Raw genomic sequence first — 19,712 nt, forward strand, 5'->3', positions numbered from 1 at the left:
CCTGGTTGCAGGTTGCATCAATAACTTCCCTTCTTTCCTACCCATTTCATGATCTCTTCTTTTTAGCTAGTACCTCAGCTAATGGTATTTTAGCCCTTGGTAGTTCTGTATGTTTCAGGATGCTATAGTCTTCCATTAACTTTTAGCACAGAGCATGGCAGTATTAGGATGTTCCTTGAGGATCCCTTTGGTTGCATCTATACTTTTCCCCACTTTTTTTGTATAGCAGTAAGCCTGTTTCTTCTTGAGGACTAGTACAAATTAATCATGCCAGCCAATACCAAAAGTGCCTTTTTTTTGTTTGCCCAGTGGCAGGAAGAACCTAAACATGAAATGGCTTCATGGTAATCTCAGATTCATTGTAATTGAATAATGTTCTCATCTGGTATATTCATGCTTCATAATAATTCTGTATTAGCAGAGTCTGAGTCCTCAGAGATGGGAAGTTAAAATTTTACAAGTGAGTCATTATGTTTGAGAGTGAGAAGTGCCCCTTCCATCTCTATCTGTTCTTTTTCAAACCATGTATTCTGCCTGTGGGAGAAACATAACTCTATATTGGTTGCTGGTTCAGAGCAGTTATCACAATATGTGGATAGTACCTTTAAAAAGGTGGCATAACAAAGTCTCTCATAGTTCTCTCTGTTGCTTTATACAGTCCAGTGCTCTGGGCGATGAAGTAATTAGTAATATCAGTAAATCCTGTGAGTATCAATTCCTTATTCTACTTCTTTTACTTTAAAGTGAGTTCCTACCTCATATTGTAGTTTTAAACATATTAATGTGATGGCAAATCAGGTATTCAGTAGTCTATGGAAGGTCCATTGCCAGAAATAAAGCAGGCATAGAAAGAAAATTCAAATCCCATCCCTTTCATGATCAGTGGAGTCCACTGTAATGAACTTGCCTATCGGTGTTGGCTAATTAATCCACTTGGTGTATGGTACCATATCAGAGACTCAATGCTACTCAGTTCTTTATTTTAAAGTTTTATTTATTTATTTAGGCTGTGCTGGATCTTTTAATTGCAGTATGCAGGATCGTTAGTTGCAGCATGCAGAATCTTTAGTTGCGCCATGCGAACTCTTAGTTGCAGCATGCCTGTGGAATCTAGTTCCCTGACCAGGAATCGAACGTAGGCCCCCTGCATTGGGAGCTTGGAGTCTTATCCACTGGACCCCCAGGGAAGTCCCTACTGGCCAGTTCTGATTCAACAGTTATGGTACTGTTACTGAACCAAACTTTGGTCTCCTTGCCCACATGCAGTTAAGCTAGTCTGCTAACTCTGGGTTGTGATGAAGGAAAGTGCACCATTTATTGCAGGGCGCCAAGCAAGGAGTCCAGGTAGCAAGTGCTTAAAAGTCCTGAACTCCCTGAAGGCTTTCAGGGAAAGGTTTTTGGTTTTTTTTTTTTTTTTGCGGTACGCGGGCCTCTGACTGTTGTGGCCTCTCCCGTTGCGGAGCACAGGCTCTGGACGCGCAGGCTCAGCAGCCATGGCTCACGGGCCCAGCTGCTCCGCGGCATGTGGGATCTTCCTGGACCAGGGCACAAACCCATGTCCCCTGCATCGGCAGGCGGACTCTCAACCACTGCACCACGAGGGAAGCCCAATAACTTCTATCTTTTACACCACATTCATCTTGGGATGGCTAGGAAAGGAAACATTGATTTCATGGAACACTGGGGTTAGTTGGTATAGGGCATAACGAAAACTGGCTTGCTCTGCAAGACAGCTCATTTGGGTGAGCCAATCTAAAAGTCTTCAAGCAAGGCAAGAACACTGTCATCACAGTAGAGGAGGGTCTTTTTCTGCTGCAAAGGGAGGTTTAGTAGCAGCGAAACTTAGGGTCTTCTGTGTTATCCAGTGTCTCTATCTCTACCATTTTTTCCAAGTCAGTAGCCTGATTTTTATCTTAAAATATATAAAAGGCCATAAATTCAACTGACCTTGTAATTCAGCAATGATCAGGATCAAAAACTAGAGTATGGGTTTTGGCTATTTGAACACTAAAGATGAAAGAGAAGATTGCTCTGAACTCTTACACAGAGCATCAGTAAAGTGAGCATTCAGCTTTTTGCAGCCCAGTTTGTTGACTAGAGATTATCCTTCCAATTAGATATTACAGAGTATCAAATTATCTCATCTATCCATTCTATGTCTGCTAGATTTATTTAACTGTTAGTTTAGAATACAGGTAAAGGGAGAAACAGTAGCTCAGCAGTACCCAGAAGGTCTCTTGCTTTTTGATCATGTAGGCCAAGTTATCCTTTTATACTTGTCTTTTTTTAAAAAAATTGCCTTTGACATCATTGTTGGTCTGTTTTTCAAACTTCCCTTAAACTTAGCCTCAGACTTTCCCGCCAGGATGGAGCTGAGAAGATAGTGTTAGACTCTGCTTATAATTTTATGGATTTCTGTTGCATGTGTTCTGGGAACCTTGTTATTACCTTTACGACATATGGTTGGGGATCTGTGGCCTTAAAGTGGATAGATGAGAGAGGGAATAAGAAGGGAATCTATAATGGCATCCACTAAAGAAATATTGGGAGAGTTATTGAGAGTCTGCTGTCAAAGAACAGTGCAAAGGACGTGATCATCTCAAGGACTATGGGACAGAGTTGTGCTTTGTACAGTATTAGACAACTTAGAGAAAGACAAGCTTATGTCCTAAATTGTCACAGCTTGACATGGAATGAAAAGCAGGAACTTTCTATGATTACGCTTTCCTACCTGTGTTACTGCAATGCCTTCTAACTGCTCTCCCCACTTCTATCCATGCCCACCTACAGTTTATTCTCAGTATAGCTGCCAGAGTGGTTTTTTAAAAATACAAGATAGATCATGTTACATCTGTGCTTAAGACCTTCCAGTGGTTCGCATGTCACTCAAAGCAAAAACCTAAGCTCTTACAAAGGCTTACAAGGTTTTATGATGTGGCTTCTTGTCACCCCAGTGACCTCTTCTGCTGTCCCTTTTTCTCTGTCATCTTCAGTTACACTGGCTTCCTTGCTTTTATTCAAACATACCAGGTACGTTCCTGCCTTAAGGTTTTTGCTCAGGATGTTTCCTGTGCTTGAATACTGTGCCTGGTTAATTTTGTTACTTTCTTTAGGTCTTTTCTTAAATCTTCTCAATGAGATACACCCTGACTTCTGTATTTAATTCTGCCTCTTCCCCTCCCCTCACCAACTCAAAACTGGATGCTCCCGTAGGACATCTGCCTCTGGAAACTGAATGTACCTGCCAAGACATTGGTTTCTTTGTAATCTTTGCTGCTTTGGATAATTGGGTTTTTTTTTCTTTTTTGCTGCTTTGGGTCTTCGTTGCTCCACCCAGGCTTTCTCTAGTTGTGTCAAGCAGGGGCTACTCTTCGTTGCAGTGTGCGGGCTTCTCATTGTGGTGGCTTCTCTTGTTGTGGAGCACGGGCTCTAGGCGCGTGGGCTTCAGTAGTTATAGCGTGCGGGCTTCAGTAGTTGTGACTCGCAGGCTCTGGAGCGCAGGCTCAGTAGTTGTGGCATATGGGCTTAGTTGCTCTGCGGCATGTGAGATCTTCCCAGACCAGGGATTGAACCTGTGTCCCCTGCATTGGCAGGCAGATTCTTAACCACTGTACCACCAGGGAAGTCCCTGGTTTTCTTTTCTAAGTCTGGGGTGAATGGACCCCAGGTCATGAGCCTGTACTGTAGTCATAAGGAGGCTGAGAAGTCAAGTATCCATCATTTTCCACTTGTATAGTGGAAGGCAGCTCTGTCTCAACGTTAGGGTTTTTCTCAAACATAGAAGGGGAGTTACAATGCAGGACAGCTAAGGAAAAGAAAATCACAATTTTCTCTAACACTGCCGTTCTCTTCTTCTGGGGTTTCTGTTAGGATTAGGTTGGAGTTCTTCCACCTCATCCCCATATCTCTTAAGTACTCTTTTATACATCTTGCTAGATTTTCTTTTGAGTTCTGTCTGGCCTGTGTCCTTTGTGTTGAGGTTTTTTTCCCCACTGCTAGTATTTTTTGTCATTTAAATGAGTAACATAAAATTTAGCATTTTAAACATTTTTAAGTGTACAGCTCAGTGGCATTAAGTACATTCACAGTGTTGTGCAACCTTCATCAGTATTCAACTCCAGAACTTTTTCCTCGTCCCAAACAGAAACTCTGTACACCTTAAGCAGTAACTCTTCATTCCCCCTTTCTCCCAGTCCCTGGTAACCTCTGTTCTACTGTCTGTCTGTATATAAGTAGAATCATTCAATATTTGTCCTTTTGTGTCTATCTTATTTCACTTACCATAGTGTTTTCAAAGCTCATTCATGTTGTAAAATGTATCGAATTTTCATTCATTTTAAAGATTGAATAATATTCCATTATATATTTTATATCTATCTATCTATATATCTATATATCACATTTCATTACTCCATTCAGCCATAGATGGACATTTTGACAATATTTTTCATTTGCAAAATTCCTAGTTGGTTATTTTGCATATCCATTGGCTCTTGTTTTATTTATGTTTGCTTTTTTTAAAAATGGAAGTTACTCATTTCTCTAAGCATTGTAAATATTTTAAAATGTTTATCAGACTTATAAAATCCTGAGAAGCATTTTCATTTTATTTTTAAGACTTTGGACATCTTAGAATTTTGGTTTTCAGAAGTGGGAGATTTTGTTTTCCCCTTCCTTTTCTCCCCCTGAGCACATCTGTCTAGTACCTGTGTAGTTACCTCTACCTGCTTCCAAGGCCCCAGTGTAGAACCAAGTCCTACAATAGCATTTTAGATCTCCTTGCCCACAGTGACGTTGGACTTTTGGCAGATCCTGACCTTTGGCTGAGGGAAGGAGGGGACTGCTTCAGTCTCCAATCTATTTAGCCCTAGAGGTTTTTAAAAGCTGTGGTTTTAAGTGAGGTTCAGTAGCAGTTTTTGCTGTGCTTCATGTTGGCCTTCTTTCAGGGAGCTTCAAGTAGTGAATCAGGCCTTCATCCTCTTCTCACTTGGAGCACTTTTCATCCCTGTTCTCCCTCTACATCTAAGTTCCTAGATATCACTAGTAGCTTTTGACTCCAGAACCTAGAAGTGCTATGATTTCACCCTAGTTCACTGCTCTGTTTTTTTCTGTTCTGTTGCTACTCTATTGAGGTGTTAATTTTATTTTGGAGTTCAGAAATACATTTGGTTTTCTATTTCATATTTTCTCCGCTGGGTATTGGGAGGTTAGGAAATATGTCGAAGCATGAACTTATGGAGCTATTTGGACAAGAAGTCTTTGTGAAATATATTTTTAAAGTACAATATGAAATCTAACTCATTTTGACATTGTTTATTTTAGATATGCTTTGGCAATTTGTAAGTAATGAAAATTAAAAGATTAAGTAAGAGTGAACAATAGCTGCCATTTATTAAATATCCTGTATACTGGGCTTTGTAATTGACATTTTATACCCATTATATCACACTTGAGAATTCCAGATGAGAAAATGGGATTATTTGTTTACTTCACATGAGGTGGGCAAGGCTTTGAGGGTTAAATACCTTTGCCAACACATGGCAAGGAAGTAGGGAAAGTAGGAATTGAGGCCAAGTTATCTTACCCTAATGATCATGCTCTCAGCTACATTTCTGTGCAATATACATTGAATTAAAGGATCGTCTCTTTTCACTACCAAATTTCATTTCTAACAAACTCTTGTTTTTTTCCACGGGAACAGTAGTGTTTTATTTTTTATAAATTGCATGCACATCCATAAACCTAATAAATAGGTTTTCTCTATTTTTTTTTATACAGTAGGTTCTTATAGTCATCAGTTTTATACACATCAGTGTATACATGTCAATCCCAATCACCCAATTCATCACACCACCCCCCCACCCACCTGCGGCTTTCCCCGCTTGGTGTCCATACGTTTGTTCTCTACATCTGTGTCTCAACTTCTGCCTTGCAAACCGGTTCATCTGTACCATTTTTCTAGGTTCCACATATATGCGTTAATATACGTTATTTGTTTTTCTCTTTCTGACTTACTTCACTCTGTATGACAGTCTCTGGGTCCATCCACGTCTCTACAAATGACCCAATTTCGTTCCTTTTTATGGCTGAGTAATATCCCATTGTATATATGTACCAATCTTCTTTATCCATTCGTCTGTCGATGGGCATTTAGGTTGCTTCCATGACCTGGCTATTGTAAATAGTGCTGCAATGAACATTGGGGTGCATGTGTCTTTTTGAATTGTGGTTTTCTCAGGGTATATGCCCAGTAGTGGGATTGCTGGATCATATGGTAATTCTATTTTTAGTTTTTTAAGGAACCTCCATACTGTTCTCCATAGTAGCTGTATCAGTTTACATTTCCACCAACAGTGGAAGAGAGTTCCCTTTTCTCCATACCCTCTCCAGCAATTGTTGTTTGCAGATTTTCTGATGAAGCCCATTCTAACTGGTGTGAGGTGATACCTCATTGTAGTTTTGGTTTGCATTTCTCTAATAATTAGTGATGTTGAGCAGCTTTTCATGTGCTTCTTGGCCATCTGTATGTCTTCTTTGGAGAAATGTCTATTTAGTTCTTCTGCCCATTTTTGGATTGGGTTGTTTGTTTTTTTAATATTGAGCTGCATGAGCTGTTTATATATTTTGGAGATTAATCCTTTGTCCATTGATTCATTGGCAAATATTTTCTGCCATTCTGAGGGTTGTCTTTTGGTCTTGTTTATGGTTTCCTTTGCTGTGCAAAAGCTTTGAAGTTTCATTAGGTCCCATTTGTTTATTTTTGTTTTTATTTCCGTTACTCTAGGAGGTGGATCAAAAAAGATCTTGCTGTGATTTATGTCAAAGAGTGTTCTGCCTATGTTTTTCTCTAAGAGTTTTATAGTGTCCGGTCTTACATTTAGGTCTTTAATCCATTCTGAGCTTATTTTTGTGTATGGTGTTATGGAGTGATCTAATCTCATACTTTTACATGTACCTGTCCAGTTTTCCCAGCACCACTTATTGAAAAGACTGTCTTTTCTCCGTTGTATATCCTTTCCTCCTTTGTCATAGATTAGTTGACCATAGATACGTGGGTTTACCTCTGGGCTTTCTGTCTTGTTCCATTGATCTCTGTTTCTGTTTTTGCACCAGTACCATATTGTCTTGATTACTATAGCTTTGTAGTATAGTCTGAAGTCAGGGAGTCTGATTCCTCCAGCTCCGTTTTTTTCCCTCAAGACTGCTTTGGCTGTTTGGGGTCTTTTGTGTCTCCATACAAATTTTAAGATTTTTTGTTCTAGTTCCATAAAAAATGCCATTGGCAGTTTGATAGGGATTGCATTGAATCTGTAGATTGCTTTGGGTAGTATAGTCATTTTCACAATATTGATTCTTCCAATCCAAGAACATGGTGTATCTCTCCATCTGTTGGTATCATCTTTAATTTCTTTCATCAGTGTCTTATAGTTTTCTGCATACAGGTCTTTTGTCTCCCTAGGTAGGTTTATTCCTAAGTGTTTTATTCTTTTTGTTGCAGTGGTAAATGGGAGTGTTTCCTTAATTTCTTTTTCAGGTTTTTCATCATTAGTGTATAGGAATGCAAGAGATTTCTGTGCATTAATTCTGTATCCTGCAATTTTACCAGATTCATTGATTAGCTCTAGTAGTTTTCTGGTTGCATCTTTAGGATTCTCTATGTATAGTATCATGTCATCTGCAAACAGTGGCAGTTTTACTTCTTCTTTTCCAATTTGTATTCCTTTTATTTCTTTTTCTTTTCTGATTGCCGAGGCTAGGACTTCCAAAACTATGTTGAATAATAGCGGTGAGAGTGGACATCCTTGTCTTGTTCCTGATCTTTGAGTAAATGCTTTCAGTTTTTCACCATTGAGAATGATGTTTGCTGTGGGTTTGTCGTATATGGCCTTTATTATGTTAAGGTCGTTTCCCTCTATGCCCACTTTCTGGAGAGTTTTTATCATAAATGGGTGTTGAATTTTGTCAAAAGCTTTTTCCGCATCTATTGAGATGATCATATGGTTTTCATTCTTCAATTTGTTAATATGGTGTATCACATTGATTGATTTGCATATATTGAAGAATCCTTGCATCCCTGGGATAAATCCCACTTGATCATGGTGTATGATCCTTTTAATGTGTTGTTGGATTCTGTTTGCTAGTATTTTGTTGAGGAGTTTTGCATCTATATTCATCAGTGATATTGGTCTGTAATTTTCTTTCTTTGCAGTATCTTTGTCTGGTTTTCGTATCAGGGTGATGGTGGCCTCATAGAATGAGTTTGGGAGTGTTCCTTCTTCTGCAATTTTTGGAAGAGTTTGAGAAGGATGGGTGTTAGCTCTTTTCTAAATGTCTGATAGAATTCACCTGTGAAGCCATCTGGTCCTGGACTTTTGTTTGTTGGAAGATTTTTAATCACAGTTTCAATTTCATTACTTGTGATTGGCCTGTTCATATTTTCTGTTTCTTCCTGGTTCAGTCTTGGAAGGCTGTACCTTTCTAAGAATTTGTCCATTTCTTCCAGGTTGTCCATTTTATTGGCATAGAGTTGCTTGTAGTAGTCTCTTAGGATGCTTTGTATTTCTGCAGTGTCTGTTGTAACTTCTCCTTTTTCATTTCTAATTTTATTGATTTGAGTCCTCTCCCTCTTTTTCTTGATGAGTCTGCCTAATGGTTTATCAATGTTGTTTATCTTCTCAACGAACCAGCTTTTAGTTTTATTGATCTTTGCTATTGTGTTCTTTGTTTCTATTTCATTTATTTCTGCTCTGATCTTTATGATTTCTTTCCTTCTGCTAAGTTTGGGTTTTGTTTGTTCTTCTTTCTCTAGTTCCTTTAGGTGTAAGGTTATATTATTTATTTGAGATTTTTCTTGTTCTTTTTTTAAAATTTATTAATTAATTAATTTATTTTTATATTTGGCTGTGTTGGGTCTTCGTTTCTTTGCGAGGGCTTTCTCTAGTTGCGGCAAGTGGGGGCCACTCTTCATCGCGGTGCACGGGCCTCTCACTATCGTGGCCTCTTTTGTTGCAGAGCACAGGCTTCAGATGCCCAGGCTCAGTCGTTGTGGCTCACGGACCTAGTTGCTCTGCGGCATGTGGGATCTTCCCAGACCAGGGCTCGAACCCGTGTCCCCTGCATTGGCAGGCAGATTCTCAACCACTGCGCCACCAGGGAAGCCCTTTTCTTGTTTCTTGAGGTAGGCTTGTATAGCTATAAACTTCCCTCTTAGAACTGCTTTTGCTGCACCCATAGGTTTTGGATTGTCGTGTTTTCATTGTCATCTGTCTCTAGGTATTTTTTGATTTCCTTTTTGATTTCTTCAATGATCTCTTGGTTATTTAGTAACATAGTGTTTAGCCTCCATGTGTTTGTGTTTTTTACGTTTTTTCCCCTGTAGTTCATTTCTAATCTCATAACGTTGTGGTCAGAAAAGATGCTTGATATGATATCAGTTTTGTTAAATTTACTGAGGCTTGATTTGTGACCCAAGATGTGATCTATCCTGGAGAATGTTCCGTGCGCACTTGAGAAGAAAGTGTAATGTGCTGTTTTTGGATGGAATGTCCTATAAATATCAATTAAATCTGTCTGATCTATTGTGTCATTTAAAGCTTCTGTTTCCTTATTTATTTTCATTTTGGATGATCTGTCCATTGGTGTAAGTGAGGTGTTAAAGTCCCCCAGTATTATTGTGTTACTGTCCATTTCCTCTTTTATAGCTGTTAGCAGTTGCCTTATGTATTGAGGTGCTCCTATGTTGGGTGCATATATATTTATAATTGTTATATCTTCTTCTTGGATTGATCCGTTGATCATCATGTAGTGTCCTTCCTTGTCTCTTGCAACATTCTTTATTTTAAAGTCTATTTTATCTGATATGAGTATAGCTACTCCAGCTTTCTTTTGATTTCCATTTGCATGGAATATCTTTTTCCATCCCCTCACTTTCAGTCTGTATGTGTCCCTAGGTCTTAAATGGGTCTCCGGTAGACAGCATTTATATAGGTCTTGTTTTTGTATCCATTCAGCCAACCCGTGTCTTTTGGTTGGAGCTTTTAATCCATTCACGTTTAAGGTAATTATTGATATGTATGTTCCTATTACCATTTTCTTAATTGTTTTGGGTTTGTTTTTGTAGGTCCTTTTCTTCTCTTGTGTTTCCCACTTAGAGAAGTTCCTTTAGCATTTGTTGTAGAGCTGGTTTGGTGGTGCTGAATTCTCTTAGCTTTTGCTCTTCTGTAAAGCTTTTGATTTCTGCATCGAATCTGAGTGAGATCCTTTCCAGGTGGAGTAATCTTGGTTGTAGGTTCTTCCCTTTCATCACTTTAAGTATATCATGTCACTTCCTTCTGGCTTGTAGAGTTTCTGCTGAAAAAATCAGCTGTTAACCTTATGGGAGTTCCGTTGTATGTTATTTGTCATTTTTCCCTTATTGCTTTTAATAATTTTTCTTTGTCTTTAATTTTTGCCAATTTGATTAGTATGTGTCTTGGCGTGTTTCTCCTTGGGTTTATCCTGTATGGGACTCACTGTGCTTCCTGGACTTGGGTATATATATATATTTTCGACTATAATCTTTTCAAATATTTTCTCGGGTCTTTCTCTCTCTCTTCTGCTTCTGGGACCTCTATAATGCGAATGTTGTTGTGTTTAATGTTGTCCCAGAGGTCTCTTAGGCTGTCTTCATTTCCTTTCATTCTGTTTTCTTTATTCTGTTCTGCAGCAGTGAATTCCACCATTCTGTCTTCCAGGTCACTTACCTGTTCCTCTGCCTCAGTTATTCTGCTACTGATTCCTTCTAGTGTAGTTTTCATTTCAGTTATTGTATTGTTCATCTCTGTTTGTTTGTTCTTTAATTCTTCTAGGTCTTTGTTAAACATTTCTTGCATCTTCTCGATCTTTGCCTCCATCGTTTTTCTGAGGTCCTGGATCATCTTCACTATCATTATTCTGAATTCTTTTTCTGGAAGGTTGCCTATCTCCACTTCATTTTGTTGTGTTCTGGGGTTTTATCTTGTTTCTTCATCTGGTACGTAGCCCTCTGCCTTTTCATGTTGTCCATGTTTCTGTTTATGTGGTTTTCGTTCCACAGGCTGCCGGATTGTAATTCTTCTTGCTTATGCTGTCTGCCCTCTGGTGGATGAGGCTATCTAAGAGGCTTGTGCAGGTTTCCTGATGGGAGGGACTGGTGGTGGGTAGAGCTGGGTGTTGCTCTGGTGGGCAGAGGTCAGTAAAACTTTAATCCTCTTGACTGCTGATGGGTGGGGCTGGGTTCCTTCCCTGTTGGTTGTTTGGCCTGAGACAACCCAGCACTGGAGTGTACCTGGGCTCTTTGGTGGGGCTAATGGCCGACTCTGGGAGGGCTCACACCAAGGAGTACTTCCCAGAACTTCTGCTGCCAGTTATCTTGTCCCCACGGTGAGCCACAGACACCCCCCACCTCTGCAGGAGACCCTCCAACACTAGCAGGTAGGTGTGGTTCAGTCTCCCCTGGATTCACTGCTCCTTCCCCTGGGTCTCGATGCGCACACTACTTTGTGTGTGCCCTCCAAGAGTGGAGTCTCTGTTTCCCCCAGTCTTGTCGAAGTCCTGCAATCAAATCCCACTAGCCTTCAAAGTCTGATTATCTAGGAATTCCTCCTCCCGTTGCTGGATCCCCAGGTTGGGAAGCCTGACGTGGGGCTCAGAACCTTCACTCCAGTGGGTGGACTTCTGTGGTATAAGTGTTCTCCAGTCTGTGAGTCACCCACCCAGCAGTTATGGGATTTGATTTTGCTGTGATTGCGCTCCTCCTACCATCTCACTGTGTCTTCTCCTTTGTCTTTGGATGTGGGGTATCTTTTTTGTTGAGTTCCAGTGTCTTCCTGTTGATGATTGTCCAGCAGCTAATTGTGATTCTGGTGTTCTCACAAGAGGGAGTGAGAGCACATCCTTCTACTCCGCCATCTTGGTTCAGGCCTCTAACAAACTCTTTACTCTGCATGAATCCAGAATTTCTTTGGAAATTTGCTTATTAATTCACTTTATTTGGTTATTTTTCTTAGTGTTCTGACTACATTCTACTTGGTCTGTGGAACCGTGTATTTATAAATAACACTGTATCTGAATTTTAAGAATTTTCAGGATACTGATTATATATTATAGACTAAGAAAAATACGTCAGTATTAGTATATACTTGGGTTAGCATAAATTGAGGTAAGTCCAAAGTTTTAGAACTTTAAAATAGGAACAGTGTAATTTTCCCATAGATCTCAGTGATTAAAGTAGCTGGAGACCTAGTAGGTGAAACTTTCAAGAAATTTTATTCCAGTTTATCCTATACAGCATTTCTGCTTTAATGTTACTAAAACACAACACTCTTACAGCATCTCCCATGTCTCTCTATTTCCATAGTGTCAAGTTTAAATCTCAGCCTTGCACTGAAAATTCACCTTATAAATTTGATGAATATGGATAGTGCTCTGGCATCATTCCAAGATGATTTTTTTTTATGTGCTGGAATAAATCACAGAAAATAAAAAAGAAAGCCGTATAGCATAATCAAGTAATATATATTCATTGATGCTCCATATTAATACACGGTCACCTTTGAACACAGTGGTGGTTTGTCAGCTGTGTAGAGAAATGATACTTAATGCTAATTTGTGAAATGAATTTTCCTTTGTTGCTTGCAAGTGGATGATGTTCTCTTTGGCTAACAAATTGGAGTATAGGTTCCATCTACCTCAGCATATCAGTATATAAAATCTTTGGTCCCAGAAAATATTTCATTAACTCTCAAAAGTGGCATAGACATAATAAAAATATTATCAAGTCATGCCCTTACTTTGAACAACCTTTCAGTATCGTCTCATTCATTCTCAATGCTCTGTGGTGACCTAAATGGGAAGGAAACCCAAAAAAGAGGGGATATATGTATATGTATAGGTGATTCACTTTGCTATACAGTGGAAACTAACACGACTTTGTAAAGCAACTATGCTCCAATAAAAATTAATTTAAAAAAAGGTCTGGTATCTTTAGTATCATTTGGAAAGGACCTGTGAGAACTGGCCTCAGTCATACCAGTCTTCTTTAAGTTCTTAGATATGTGAAATTCTTTACCATCTCAGTGACTTCTTGTATATTGTTTCCTCTGCAGGTGACACCACACCTGTCCCTCCCAACAAACTTTTCTGTCGTGACCTTTTTGCATCTTTTGGGCATTGCCATTTCTTCAGAGAAGACTTCACTTATCTTCTCTTCTTTAGTTGTGTACCCCAGCTAAAATCTCTGATAGTACAATTTGGTTTCTTTCTTAGATTCATTGCTATCCATATCTGTTGTGATTATTTGTCTAATTCCCTATCCACAGTAAGAGCTCTATGAAGATAGGGACCCTGTCCATTTTTGTTCACTGATAAATCCTTGGCAATTAGCACAGGGACTGGCACCATAATGGATGTTGCTTACAAGGTAGTTGGAGAGAAACCTAGTACCTTTCTGTTTCCAGGATCACAGTTCCTCTACCAGACCCAGAACTCCTCAATGGACAAGTTGAGGAAACTTGTTTACATTAATTTAGTTCACTTATATTATTGCAGTATATTACTGCTAAACAATATGTATTCAATTAGATATACCTCTCTTTATATTTGCATGAATTTAAATTTGATTTACATGTGTTGAAAAGGTCAGTAGACAGTATTCTGGTATTTCATCAAAGATAATGGGACTGTTTGTTGTGGCTCTGGTTCTAGGCAGTATGAAACTGTGGTTCCACTTGAAGATTCTATTGTGACTGAAGTTACAGCAACTCTGCAAGAATGGGCCAGTCTGTGGAAACAACTCTATGTGGTAAGTAGTTTATAACTAGTTTACTAGATCATTAAAGTTAATTGTACCAAGTGAAAAAATTATTGTACTTGTGCCAGTTGCAAATTTATAGATTTCTGAATATTGAGTTTTTCAAATGTATGTTCCTAATATTAACTGAAACACAGTAGACTTGAGTTTTGTCCAGCCTGAAGAGAACACATTACTCATATACCTGCAGTTCTCTCCATCCTATTCCAGTCAATAGAATGTAAGTTCCATAACACCAAGGATTTTAGCTGTCTTACTTGTTGCTGTATCCCCAGAAGCTTTCACAAAACAGGTCTTTATTAAATGAATGAACAAGCTTCAGGGTTACATTGTGAACCTAATGGTGGGTAAAGGCCAAGAAGCTGTATCAACACTTTCTTACAGCTAATAAGCTTAAAGGATATGTCATATATGATACTTTTTGCCAAGCCAACAATTACTAGGTTAATAAAACCTCAGTTCATATCCTCTGGAAACTTAGAGAGTAGAGGGTGATAGGACACAAAAAATATAGACTGAAAATAAGTGGCAGGGTTTGGGTTCTGAACAAGATGGAGTAAACACATTCTGTTTTTCTCCTACTAATCACAAAAATCCTGGACAAAACTCATGAAATACCCTACCAGAAAACTCTGAAAGTTAGGGAAAAGAAGGTGGACTATCTAAGGACCTTGAGACTCAAGGATTGAGTGAGTTCCCTGATTGTCTATTTTTCTTGCCTCCCATATATCTTGGCCTGGGTTGTAGCGAAGTCTACAACCTGGAAATGCTAATGAGTGCAGACAAAAAAATAGTGCCAAGGAAAGCCTGTTCTCTCTAGCCAAAGGATGGCCCAGCAAGATAGAAACATCCTAACCTATCCCATCCGTTCTCTAGGAGAACATCACAATAAAATCTATACCCCCGCACACTCAAACAGGCATTACAGCAGCAGTATCCATGACCAGAGCTTTGTCTCACACACACCCTTCCCCCACCTGCAGTAACAAGGAGATGTCCCCCTCCAGTGGAGCCTGTGGGTCAAACTTTGACTTCTCCTCTTCCCTGCTAAGTAATGAGGCAGTCCCCTTCCTCAGCAGAGCCTGTAGGGAGGACTGTCTTCCACCCCACCAGAATTTACAAGGTGGCAACTCTCTTCAGCAGAGCCTGTGGGTGAGACCCTGGCTTTCACAACTACACAGCATTAACAAGATGGTGCCCTTACCCTGCAGAGTTTTGAGGCAGAACTCGACTTTCTTCCATGCTCTGAAGTAAGGAAGAAGCATTCCTCCACAGAGGAGCCTGTGGTTGGAGCTTTTGATTTCCACTCCCCTTGCAGTAATAAGGTGGTACCCTCCCCAACTGAGCCTGTGGGTTCATTGACTTTCACAACTCCCCACTCCCCTGCATATTACCCTATTTTCTATGCCTGCTCTGCTGAAATGAGGCAGTGCTTCTCCCCACTCAAGCCCATGCTGAGGATAATGGGGAGTGGAGTTCTGTCGTATAGGTAACATGTAAATAGAGAAAACCGAGGAGTACTGGAGAGACTTTATAAACTAAATTGACATTTGAAACACAGTCCACAAAAGTGAGCCTGCGATCACATTCAGAATCTAAACAGGTTGACCATTCACTAAAATAAAAGATTTAAGTAGGAATTAGAGTATGATAGTATAGTACTTAAAATGTCCAGACTACAACCCCAAATTACTCATCATATGAAAAAATCAGGAAAAACTCAACTCTAACAAGAAAAGGCAATCAACAGAGGCTAACTTTGAAATGACACAAATGTTGGAATCATCAATAAGGATTTTAAAGCAGCTTTTGTAAAACTGCTCCAGTGAGCAATTATGAATTCTCTTGAAACAAATGAAAACATAAGAAACTGCAGCAAATAAGTAGAAAATAGAAAGAATCAAATGAAAATCTTAGAACTGAAAAATACAATAACCAAAGTTTAAAAATTACTGGTTAGACTAAATAGCAGAATGGAAAGGACAGAGGAAAGAGTTAGTGAACTTCAGGATGGATCAGTAGAAATTATATAGTCTGAATAATGGAGAGAAATTGAAAAGTGAACTTAGACTCAGAGACCTGTGGGACAATAACAAAAGGTATACCATTTGATGCATCAGAGTACTAGACAGAGAGGACAGGATGTGGAATTTAAAAAATATTTGAAGAAATATTGGCTTAAATCTTACCAAATTTGCAAAAGACATAATTCTACAGATTCAAGAAGCTGAGTGAACTCCCAGCACAATAAACCTAAAGATATCCATACCCGGACCCATTATAGTTAAACTTTTGAAAATTAAAGCCAAAGAAAAAATCTTGAAAGGGAAACCAAACATTGCTATTAGGGAAAGGGCAATTTGAAACAACAACAGATTTCCTATCAGAAATTGTGGAAAACAGAGGAAGTGCTAAAAAAAAAAAAACAACCTGATGTCACCCCAGAATTGTGTATCCAGGAAAAATATACTTAAGGAATGAAAGAGAAATCAACACATTGTCAGATGAAAGAAAGCTAGCAAAATTTGTTGCCAGCAAATTTGTTGTAAAATAATGACTATGAAGGAGGTTCTTCAGACACAAAGGAAGAGATAATGGAAGGACAGTTGGGATATTAGAAATGGAGAAAGCAATGGAAGGGATAAATAAATCCTCTTCAGTTTAAAAAATTGTCTGATGATACAAAGCAAAAATTACTACATTTACATGGTTCTCAATGTATATAGAGGTTATATTTAAGAAAACTGTATCGAAAGTGGGAAAGGAAAGGGACATAAAGTGTGGCAAGGTATTTGTGTTCCACTCAGGGTAGTAAAATGTTGATACTAGCAGGCTATAGTAAGTTACACACACACACACACACACACACACACACACACACACACACACACACTGTAATCTCTAGAGCAGTCATTAAAAATATTATATGGTAATTCAAAAAGAGTCATGTACCACAGTGTTCATTGCAGCACTATTTATAATAGCCAGGACATGGAAGCAACCTATGTGTCCATCGACAGATGAATGGATAAAGAAGTTGTGGCACATATATACAGTGGAATATTACTCAGCCATAAAAAGAAATGAAATTGAGTTATTTATAGTGAGGTAGATGGACCTAGAGTCTGTCATACAGAGTGAAGTAAGTCAGAAAGAGAAGAACAAATATCGTATGCTAGCACATATATATGGAATCAAAAAAACATGGTTCTGAAGAGCCTAGGGGCAGGACAGGAATAAGGACACAGACATAGAGAATGGACTGGAGGACACAGGGAGAGGGAAGGGTAAGCTGGGACGAAGTGAGAGAGTGACATTGACATATATACACTACCAAATGTAAAATAGATAGCTAGTGGGAAGCAGCCGCATAACACAGGGAGATCAGCTCGGTGCTTTGCAACCACATAGAGGGGTGGGATAAGGAGGGTGGGAGGGAGATGCAAGAGGGACGGGATATGGGGATATATGTATACATATAGCTGACTCACTTTGTTATACAGCAGAAAATAACACAACATTGTAAAGCAATTATACTCCAATAAAGATGTTAAAGAAAGTATTATATGGGGATATAATAAAACTATTGTAAATAAATGAAAATGGAGTACTAAAAATGTTCAAGTAACCTATAGGAACATAAGAAAGGGGAAACAGAGGAAGGTAAAATGGAGGGAACAAACAGAAGTACTAAAATGGCAGACTTAAGTCCTAACATATGAATAATTAAGAGGTAGGAAATGGTAGAATTGATCAAAAAAGACTGAACTGTGTTTTGTCTATAAGAAACTCACTTCATATGCAATGACACAGGGAGGTTAGGAGATAGAAAAATACATACCGTGCAAACACTAATCAGAAGAAAATTGGAATGGCTGTATTGAAAAGAGATAGTAATATTAAGTATGAATTATCTCTTCCTTAAATAAATGTAAATAAACTTACTTTAGTAGAAAAAATTGATGTCAGAATAAAGAAAACTACTAGGAAGAAAGGGACATTTCAAAATGATAAAAAGATCAAAAAGATCAAGTCTTAAGTATGCATGCACCAAAAAACAGAGTTGGGAAATAAATGAAGTAAAACCTTAAAGGACTGAGTGGAGAAAATAGTTGAAACTAGAGAAATCAGATATTATACTTGGGGATTTATAACCCCTTCGCTTACTAAAGGATATAACTACTAAAAATTATCAAGGATAGGGAAGAACTGAACAGTGCCGTCAACCATCAGGATCGAATGGAAATTTTTAGAACATTCCACCCAGTGAAATCAGAATAAAGATTGTTTTCAAGCATACATGGGACATTCACCAAGAGTGACAATATCTTAGGTCATAGAACAGCTGTTAACAAATTTGTAATAATTCATGTCATACAAAGGGTATTCTGACCATAATGGAGACAGCCTAGAAATCGATAACAGAAAGATTACAGAAAAATATCGAAGCACTTAGAAATTAAAGAAGCCACTCCTAAATAATCCATGTATCAAAGAGAAAGTCTCAAGAGAAATAAAAAAGTATATTAAAACTGAATGTAAATGAAAATGTAACGTATTAAAATCTGTGGGATGCAGCTAAAGCAGTGCCGAGAGAGACGTTTATAGCATTAAGTGCATATAACAGAAAAACGTGTCAAATGCAGCTCCTACTTCACGAATTTAAATTAGGCGGAGAAAGACAAAGATAAATATCATATGAATATGATCTCTCTTATATGTGAAACCTTAAAAAAAGAAAAAAAAAAGGAAGCGCATAGGTATAGATAATAGAGACAGGTTAGTGGTTGCCAGAAGTGGGGAGTCAGAGAAATGGATGAAGGGGGTCAAAAGGTAACAACATAAAAAGAATGTAAATTTAAGCAAGCAGAATGAAGGAAAAAAATAAAAGAAATTAATGAAATTAAAAATAGAAAAACAGTAGAGGAAAAACCAATCACACCAAAAGCCAGTTCTTGAAAATATCAATAAAATTGATAAATATTTAGCAAAATGAGAGAAAATAGTAATTATCAATATATTAGGAGTAAAGAAAAAGATATCACTATAGATACCACAGATATTAAATGGGTAATAAGAGAATACTATAAACAACTTTGTACACGTAAATGACAGTTTAGAGGAATAGAACAAATCCTTGAAAACCACATATTATCAAAACTCACCCAAGACAAAATAGATAATCTGAATATCTGACAGCTATTAAAGTAATTGAATTTATAATGAAAATCCTTCTAAAAAAAGAAATGTCCAGGCACAGATGGTTCTAGTGGTGAATTCTACCAACGATCTAAAGAAGAAAAACCACCATATCGTATCAATTGATTCAGAAAAAGTATTTGAGAAAATTCAACTTTCATGATAAAAACTCTTAGCAAACTAGGAATATAAGGGGACTTTCTCACCCTGATAAAGGGCATTTATTAAAATGTACAGCAAACATCATACTTAATGATAAAAGTCTTCTTTGGGGAATAAGGTAAGGATGTCTGCTCTCAACAAGCCAATTCAACTTAGTAGTAGAATACTTAACCAATGCAGTAAGGCAAGTAAAGGAAGGAAGACACATGCGGATTAGAATGAAAACATAAAGGTGTTCGTATTCACAGACGATATGATTGGCTACCTTGCAAATCCCAAGGAATCCACAAACACTAGAGTTTACAAAAGATAGTTCTGAAAATAAGTAAGTTTTCAGTTGCAGGATATCAGGTCAAAATACACGCACAAACTCTCTCTCTCTCCCTCTCTCAATCATATTGCCACATATTGGCAGTGAACAATTGGAAACCAAATTTTAAAACATACATCGTTTACAGTTGCTCAAAAAAAAATGTCATGAAAAACCTAGGGGTGAAACAGGAATAAAGACACAGACTTACTG

The 19,712-nt window shown here is 38.3% G+C and overlaps 1 protein-coding gene across 1 annotated transcript in view; it reads left to right on the forward strand.

The window, feature by feature from the left end:
* The window catches only part of DOCK3 (dedicator of cytokinesis 3), a 409,735-nt gene that overhangs the window by 114,999 nt on the left and 275,024 nt on the right, over positions 1-19,712 (forward strand). The window contains exon 5 of the mRNA XM_027120931.1: positions 13,723-13,819. Coding sequence (XP_026976732.1) covers positions 13,723-13,819 — 97 coding nt within the window. The remainder of the gene's footprint in view (positions 1-13,722; positions 13,820-19,712) is intronic.

Source organism: Aethalodelphis obliquidens, unplaced genomic scaffold (genome assembly GCF_003676395.1).
Source record: "Aethalodelphis obliquidens isolate GAN/ISIS:26980383/991018 unplaced genomic scaffold, ASM367639v1 scaffold22, whole genome shotgun sequence".
Classification (NCBI taxonomy): Eukaryota; Metazoa; Chordata; class Mammalia; order Artiodactyla; family Delphinidae; genus Aethalodelphis; species Aethalodelphis obliquidens.